We start from the raw sequence: 8,964 nt of genomic DNA on the forward strand, positions 1-8,964 counted from the left end.
TAACAAGACAAGAATTATTTTTAGGTTTCTGTGACTATAAATTAAATCATGTCTTCTGTACTTAAAATGATGTTTTTACCATACTTCAAATCTGCCAGGAAGTTTCGTACTTCAGATGTCACTTATAAACAAAAATGTTGTTTTAAGTATGACTACAAGTGGCTGCTTTGTTTAGTCAGGTTTTATGGTGCATTTTCCAATAGCATCCACGGTGCATTTGATTAAAATTATGACAGCACTGCAACAAATATAATATGACCAACGAGTTCAAGTTATTCGTGTGCTGTAGTTGCAGCTTCCAGATTCTTCAGGCCCTTTACTTGATATTTCTGCTACTACACCAAGGTCTACACTCTACAGAGTATAATGGAGCAGCTGAAGCTCTAAGCAAAAATACTTGTAAATTATACTCTTGCCATCTTGCGGAGTGTGATAAGAGCATTCAATTATCTGAGGTCAAATGAGTCACCAGGAATCACTGATGCACCTTCAGAGCAACTGGAATCTGTAAGAGTTATAGGAAAGACATTAATTCAGCAAGTATAAAAATTATTGGGCAGGTTGCTTGGTAATCTGATATGGCATTCAGGAAAAACTAACTTGCTGCCAGAGGGAGCAATAGAGGATAAAAATTATAGGGGACAGACAAACAATAGAATATGTGAAACAGATTAAAGGAGATGCCGGATACAGTACGTACCCAGTGATGAAAAGAACAGCAGAAAACAGAAAGCAAATGACAGCATAAAACATTCCAGACACTGAGACCAAATGAAGTCCCATACCCTAGTATGCTCTTGTCTCATGAGATGGGGATACATTTCTCTGACACAAAGGCTAATGCATGTAACAAATGCACTTAAGATAGTGTACTGTTCATGAACACAAATGCACTCACATACAATGAGCAGTTATAGTGGTGAATGTTGTTATTGCAAGTATCTAACCATCATTATTTCCCTAAATAATTATCCGACAGCTAGTACATTTTTTGTAATGTTATGCCTGTTCATGTGTAAACCCTTGTAGATACCTGCAATTGTGATGATAACCAGCAAATTGTTTGTGTAGTTTCTGGTAACTAAGGAACACTTTTGCCACGTGGAAACTTCTGTTCTCTCCAACAATATCAATGTTTTTACTACAATCAACTTCACTTTTCACCACAAACATTTTCATCTTCTTAGTACTTGCAGGAATCAAGAAACCAGTGATTCAGTCCCTGTCTTGTCCTAATGAAACTAGGCATTGAACATGTACTGCCATTACGTTTTAAACTTAAAAAAAAGTCACTGCCTGAATTTCATTTCCAGCAATCATTATTTCAATTTATGCTTACCTTTACAAAGATCTATCACATGTCATAAATCAATGCAAATGTCACATACTCTTAATAAAAGTAGCATCCTTTCAGCAATTGATGTGCAATGTGGTAGTCGTGCAATGGTCTTATCGCCATTCATAAATATACCTTGCTTCTAGGATAACATATTACATTTACATGTTTTTTACTTTTTATAGTATACTAGGTGTGTCTGAAAATTTTGGCGAGGGATCACAAAAAATAAAGAAACAAGGGTTACAAAAGAAAATCTTTATTAGCCTTCAAAGTAATCACTATTAGCTACAACACACTTCTGAAATTTGTTGCAAAGCTTTTAAAAACATCCTCAGACACTTCTTGTGGAAGGAATTGCTCAAAGTATCATTGTCATGCATTGTTGGATTTCTGCAATGTCTGCAAAGCATAGGCCTTTTAGGTTAATTTAAAGGGGGGGGGGGGGGGGGGGGGAATGGAATGGAACAAAAAAAGTCTGCGAGTGCCAAATCTGGAGAATAAGAAGGGTGCTGATAAACAGTCATCTTGCAATGAGTGAGAATGTTGCGCATGCGGATTGCAGTGTGCAAACGGTCATTATCATGGAGGAAATTCCGCTGTTCGCACCAGTACAATTATGGCCAAAACTGCCACATGCATTGTAGCAGTCATTTCAAAACTCTCTCGTAAACTTCTGTGCTGACAGATTGACCCTCAGGCTGAAATTCCTGATGTATCACACCCTTGATGTTGGAAAAAGGCAATCAACATTGTTTCAGTCTCGAATTTTTGTCAACTGATTTGTTTTGGGAGGCAGGAATGGCGACAAACACAATGCCATTGACTGTTTGATTGGTCTCCAGATAGTATCAGTGGCACAAGGTCTCATCTTCCGTAATGATGGTTTACAAAAATTGCAGATTCCAGTAGGATATGTTAATGAAATCTCCATTCATTTCCTCCAAATTTGCTTATGCTCATTTGTCAGTGTGTGTGGTACAAGCCGGGTAAAATTCTTCTGCTTTTTCTACTGTTAATATACAGTAGTGCTTACATTGTCCTCTGCTATCATTCTCAAAGCACCTATCAATTAGCCATAAGCTCCTGTCACACTCATCTGATGTTGTCTAGGATTGTACTTGTTGACAGCTGATCTAAATGCAGTGCATCCTTGATACTTTTTTTCCGTCTCTAAAGCATTTAAACCCCTCAACCATGCACTTTTTACTCACAGCTTCAACACTGTACACTTGTGCTAACATTCCATGAGTCTCTGTCACCATTTTACCTAATTTGAACTAAAACTTAATGTTAACATATTGCTTAATTTTGCAATGACGTGAGTTCTCATATTTACTAGTTAGCTTCATTTCAGAAGCACAGTAGGGGGTGCTCGTTGAGATGTTTCTCAATGTGTTTGTGAGGGTGCCTTATCATAACCCACACAGTTTTTAGTATATTGGACCATCCACCAAACTTTTCAGATGCACTTGCATTATTAGGGAAAGAAAATCCAAGGTGAAAGAGAATATGCAAATGAAGTTATCTCAGTACTCGCCAAACAGTAGAGGTGTTAAGCAGTCATCATGTAAGTAGGATGAAAGTGGTTACGTGTGTTTTTTGTTAACTCTGAAGGACTTTGTCCAAAAGGTAGAAAATATTCCATATCTTATACATGGCTGCTTGCTAATCAGCATCTCCTCTGCTTGGTGGTTGGTGACCTAATTCTCATATACATGTGATATGAATGGACCATTTATCTTATCAAATATAATATATACAGGGAGGTCCATTGATCATGACTGGGCCAAATATCTCATGAAATAAGCATCAAACGAAAAAACTACAAAGAACAAAACTTGTCTAGCTTGAAGGGGGAAACCAGATGGCACTATGGTTGGCCCGCTAGATGGCGCTGCCATAGGTCAAACAGATATCAGTTACGTTTTTTTAAACAGGAACCCCCATTTTTTATTACACATTCATGTAGTACGTAAAGAAATATTCGTTTTAGTTGGACCACTTTTTTCGTTTTGTTATAGATGGCGCTGTAATAGTCACAAACATATGACTCACAATTTTAGATGAACAGTTGGTAACAGGTAGGTTTTTTAAATTAAAATACAGAACGTAGGTACGTTTGAACATTTTATTTCGGTTGTTCCAATGTGATACATGTACCTTTGTGAACTTATCATTTCTGAGAACACATGCTGTTACAGCGTGATTACCTGTAAATACCACATTAATGCAATAAATGCTCAAAATGATGTCCGTCAACCTCAAAGCATTTGGCAATACATGTAATGACATTCCTCTCAACAGCAAGTAGTTCGCCTTCCGTAATGTTCGCACATGCATTGACAATGCGCTGACGCATGTTGTCAAGCGTTGTCGGCGGATCACGATAGCAAATATCCTTCAACTTTCCCACAGAAAGAAATCTGGGGACGTCAGACCCGGTGAACATGCGGGCCATGGTATGGTGCTTCAATGACCACTCCACCTGTCATGAAATATGCTATTCAATACCGCTTCAACCGCATGTGAGCTATGTGTCGGACATCCATCATGTTGGAACTACATCACCATTCTGTCATGCAGTGAAACATCTTGTAGTACATTGGTAGAACATTACGTAGGAATTGCCATCGATAAAATGGGGGCCAATTGTCCTTCCTCCCATAATGCCGCACCTTACATTAACCCACCAAGGTCGCTGATGTTCCATTTGTCGCAGCCATTGTGGATTTTCCATTGCCCAATAGTGCATATTATGCCGGTTTACGTTACCGCTGTTGGTGAATGACGCTTCGTCGCTAAATAGGATGCATGCAAAAAATCTGTCATTGCCCCGTTATTTCTCTTGTGCCGAGTGGCAGAACTGTACACAACATTCAAAGTTGTCGCCATGCAATTCCTGGCGCATAGAAATATGGTACGGGTGCAATCGATGTTGATGTAGCATTCTCAACACCAACGTTTTTGAGATTCCTGAGTCTTGTGCAGTTTGTCTGCTACTGATGTGCGGATTAGCTGCGACGGCAGCTAAAACACCTACCTGGGCATCATCATTTGTTGCAGGTCATGATTGATGTTTCATATGTGGCTGAACACTTCCTGTTTCCTTAAATAACGTAACAATCCGGCGAACGGTCCCGACACTTGGATGATGTCATCCAGGATACCAAGCAGCATACATAGCACATGCCTGTTGGGCATTTTGATCACAATAGCCATACATCAACACAATAACATGAGTAATGTATCGCAAAGCAAATACCATCTGCACTGGCGGAATGTTACGTGATACCATGTACTTACATGTTTGCGACTATTACAGCACCATCTATCACAAAGCAAAAAAAGTGGTCCAACTAAAACATTCATATTTCTTTATGTACTACACAAATATGTAATAAAAATGGGGGTTCCTATTTAAAAAAACGCAGTTGATATCCGTTTGACCTATGGCAGTGCCATCTAGCGGGCCAACCATAGCGCCAACTGGTTTCCCCCCTTCAAGCTAGACGAGTTTAGTTCTTTGTAGTTTTTTCGTTTGATGCTTATTTTGTGAGGTATTTGGCCTGGTCACTATCAATGGACCACCCCGTATATAATATACACTCAGTCTTCAGGCCACAAGTGGCCAATCGGGACCATCTGACCGCTGTGTCAGCCTCAGCTGAGGATGTGGATAGCAGGGGTGTGCGGTCAGCACACCAATCTCTCGGTCGTTATGATGGTTTTCTTTGACTGGAGCCACTACTATTTAGTCGAGTAGCCCCTCAATTGGCATCATGAGAAAAATGACAACAGTGCATGGTGGACCGGATGGTCACCCATCCAAGTGCCAGCCACGCCCAACAGTGCTTGTCTTCGGTTATCTCATGGGAACCACTGTATCCACTGCGGCAAGGCTGTTGCTATCTTGTCAAATGCTAGTGACTAATAGGCTAAGTCTCAGCAATATTTTTGTGACCCTTAAAAACAAATGCTCATTATAATTACACATAAGTGACAAAAAAAGGTCTTGTACAATTTCTGTAGATTACACAAGCTGAACATTTTAGTAGGTTCACAGTTAGTTCTTAAACTAAACGTGAACAAATGAAGAGAAGCAGTTGACTTGACAGCAATCTGCACATGGCACTGAGCCAACAACTGATTGTGATCAATCTGAAAATTTGAATATGGGGGTTATCATTTTTCTGGTATGACAGTCTAAAAGCATATAACTAATGTAATTAATTAATACTAAACTTCTTAACAGGTGATGATCTATACCCAGAAAAGCCAGATATATTTCAGGTTGGTACAAAACTTTCTGAGGTACAAAAGACAGCAGAAGAAATGCGGACTGGATGTGATAATCTGCATCGTATTGAATACATTGAAAATGCTAAAACTAACATTGTTCTTCAAAACATACTTCCTAGTTATGGACACAAATTGCCACTGCTCTTATTTGACAGGTAAGCTAAAGATCTATTGGATATGAGGAAAATAACTGTTGTAATAATTGATTTTTTATACTTTTGTCACATATTTTACATTATTAAGTAGTTACCAAAAAATGAATCAGTGATCTTCCTCCCTCCTCCTTTTCCAACATTCCTTCACCAGTTTTTCTTCCTTCTTTGAAGGAGGTACTTATTTTCTGAAAACTAGGAGTACAGTGTTCCATTTTGAGGTTTCTAATACCAGCGCTGGAATTTTTGCTTCCTACTTGCCAGCCTTCCTTTTTTTCTTTTTTAATATAATTTTTCTCAGGCATATAAAATGGAGCATTTGCCTAACTTAAATTATCGAGACCAGGCATCATCATCATTAAAATGATCCAATAATACAGTTTAAAGCTGAAATTAGTAAGACAAATTTGTTTACAAGTGATTTCAATATTCCTAAAGCAACTTGTGATGTCCAATTTTTTCAGGAACAACCTGTGATTGGAAAAGAAGGGACTGTACAATATTTGAAACGGACAAAAACAACACCTATAAATGAAACATACAGACGCTACAGGACAAAACTGCCTGTGACAGTGGAATCCTGTTTTAAAAGGCATTAATAATGGATAATTTTTGGATTCCAGCTGACTGCAATTCATTCATGTGATATGCTTTTTATCTTCCATAAATTGACAATTTAACAAAGGATGAAGTGGAATATCAAGAGTTTAGCACTGTGTCAACAAGGATTTAGAGACAAGATGATTCCACAAAGTAAATAATGTGTCACTGTTATTTATAGCACACTGTTTTTGTAATGAAATTTTTTAAATCAGATATGGATTCTAAAGTTTTAATGGGTTATTTTTTATTAACCTGCCATACCTATGACAATAAAGGGCACATGTGATGACGTGTACTGAGCAAGGTGACACAGTGCTGAGACAATGGACTCGTACTAAAGAGTACACTGGTTCAAATCTCCATCTGTCCATCTCCTTAATTTCTCTAAATTGCTTAAAGAAAATGCTGTGATGGTTCCTTTAAAATAACACAGGCACCTTCTCTCGCCAATCGAAGACTGTGCTTTGTCTCTAATGATCTCACCATCACTGGGATGTTAAATTCAAATCTTCCTTTCCTTCCTTTGTTATTGCACAAACACAACTGCTGTGTCAAACAATACAGAGTGCTACTAACATCTGTCAAAGCATCACTAATGGATATTCATATGCATTGTTTAGCACTTTCTAACAATAAAAAGTCCAGGAGGGAATAACGATGACATGGAAAGAACAGATTGCTATTCACCACATAGAAGAGGTGTTGAGTCACAAACATGCACACTAGAAAAAAAGACTACTAAACATTTAAGCTTTTTGGCAAAAAAGTCCTTCTTCCAAAATAGAAAACGCACACATACTCACACAAACACAATTGACATACACAAGGCCACTGTCTCCAGGTGCTGAAGATTGATTGTGGACTGCATCTGCATCTGACATGAGCAGCAATCTGCTGGGGTAGGTTGTGGTGGTAAGGACGTGGCATGGGCTTGGGTGAAGGGATAGCAGGGGAGGGGTAGAGGAAGCTGATGCCTGTGGGAGCATGCAGGGCTGTTATGGGGACAGGGGGACAGGATAGGGTTTCTAGGTGCAGTTTCAGGAGGTTTGCTGCAGTTCTGGGAGGTTGTGGTGGGCAAGGGGGGGGGGGGGGGGTGAGCAGAGAAGTGGAGAAGCAGAAATGACTATGTAGGTGTGTTGGCGGGAAAGTAAGTGTGTGTAGTCCTGGAGTGGGAGCAGGAAAGAGGATAGGTAGGTGGAGAACAGGGACTAGTGAAGGTTGATGCCAGGGGGTCCTGGCAAAGAAGTACATGTTGTAGGGAGAGTTCCCATCTATGCAGTTCAGAAAACCTATTGTTGATGGGAAGAATCCATATGGCACACACTGTGAAGCAGTCATTAGAGTAAACATTGTGTTGGGCGGCATGTTCATCAGCTTGACCTCAGGTTGGTGGTGGATATTCATGCAGACAGACAGCTTGTTAGTTGTCATGTCCACATAGAAAGTGAGGCAGTGGTTGCAGTTTATTTTATAGATCACATGGTTGCTTTTACAGGTGGCCCTGCCTTTGAAGAGTTGCCTGTGATGGGACTGGAGTACAGTAGGAGCATGTATGGATCAGGAATTGCATCTATGTCTATTGCAGGGATATGAGCCATGAGGCAAGGGGTTGAGAAAAGTGGTGGAGTAGTGATGGAGAAGGATATTGTGTACTTACTGTGGGTGGCGGAATACAGCTGTAGGATGGATGGGGATGATATCCCTCATTTCAGGACACAACGAAAGGTATTGGAAATGCTGGCTGATAATGTGATTCAGTTTCTCCAGTTCCAGGTAGTACTAAGTAATGAGAGGAGTGCTCCTTTGTGGCTGGACATTGGGTATGTGGGAGGTGACTGGAAAGACAAGGCACAGGACATCTGTTTCTCATCAAGGTTGGGAGGGCAATTTCTATCTGTGAAGGTCTTAGTGAGACCCTTGATGTAATTGGAGAGGGACTGCTTGTCACTACAGATGTGATTAGGCTGTATGGAAGGGACTTCTTGGTACAGAATGGGAGGCAGCTGTTGAAGTGGAGATATTGTTAGTGGTTGGTACGTTTGATGTGGCCAGAGGTACTGGTGATGTCAAAGGTACTGATGTAGCCATACCTGAGATGCAGGTCAGTATCGTAGAAGGTAGCTTGTTGGGCTGAGGAGGGCCAGATGAAGCGAATAGGGGAGAAAGTGCTGAGGTTCTGGTGGAATGGGGATAAGTTGTCCTCAGTGACAGCCCACATCTCGAAGATGTCATCAATGAGTCTGAATCAGGTTTATTTATTTTATTTATCATATGGTGACAACAACAAGTATTCAGAAATACTCACATTTTGCCATTATACATTTAAGGATTTAGGCACAAAGCTAATATGTTCAAATTCTTAAAATTAATAATTGAATAATTCTAAGAGAAGGACATTTAAACTATAAAATTTGGACTATTATAAGAGCCAGGTGAAAGGTTTGGGACTCTGAGTGGTTAAGAAGGATCCTCTAGGTGGTCCATGAATAGGCTGGCATGGCCCATTGCTGTACCATTGATTTGCTTGTACATAATCTCTTTAAAGGAGAAGTAATTGTGGGTAATGATGTC

The 8,964-nt window shown here is 39.8% G+C and overlaps 1 protein-coding gene across 9 annotated transcripts in view; it reads left to right on the forward strand.

The window, feature by feature from the left end:
• The window catches only part of LOC126263090 (acyl-coenzyme A diphosphatase NUDT19), a 118,609-nt gene extending 111,983 nt beyond the window's left edge, over positions 1-6,626 (forward strand). For all 9 annotated transcript variants that reach the window (XM_049960101.1, XM_049960095.1, XM_049960102.1 and 6 more), the window contains 2 exons: positions 5,592-5,793; positions 6,255-6,626. In XM_049960101.1, coding sequence (XP_049816058.1) covers positions 5,592-5,793; positions 6,255-6,267 — 215 coding nt within the window. In that variant the 3' untranslated portion in view covers positions 6,268-6,626. The remainder of the gene's footprint in view (positions 1-5,591; positions 5,794-6,254) is intronic.
• The last annotated feature ends 2,338 nt before the right edge of the window (positions 6,627-8,964 follow it).

This window comes from Schistocerca nitens, chromosome 6, assembly GCF_023898315.1.
Source record: "Schistocerca nitens isolate TAMUIC-IGC-003100 chromosome 6, iqSchNite1.1, whole genome shotgun sequence".
Classification (NCBI taxonomy): Eukaryota; Metazoa; Arthropoda; class Insecta; order Orthoptera; family Acrididae; genus Schistocerca; species Schistocerca nitens.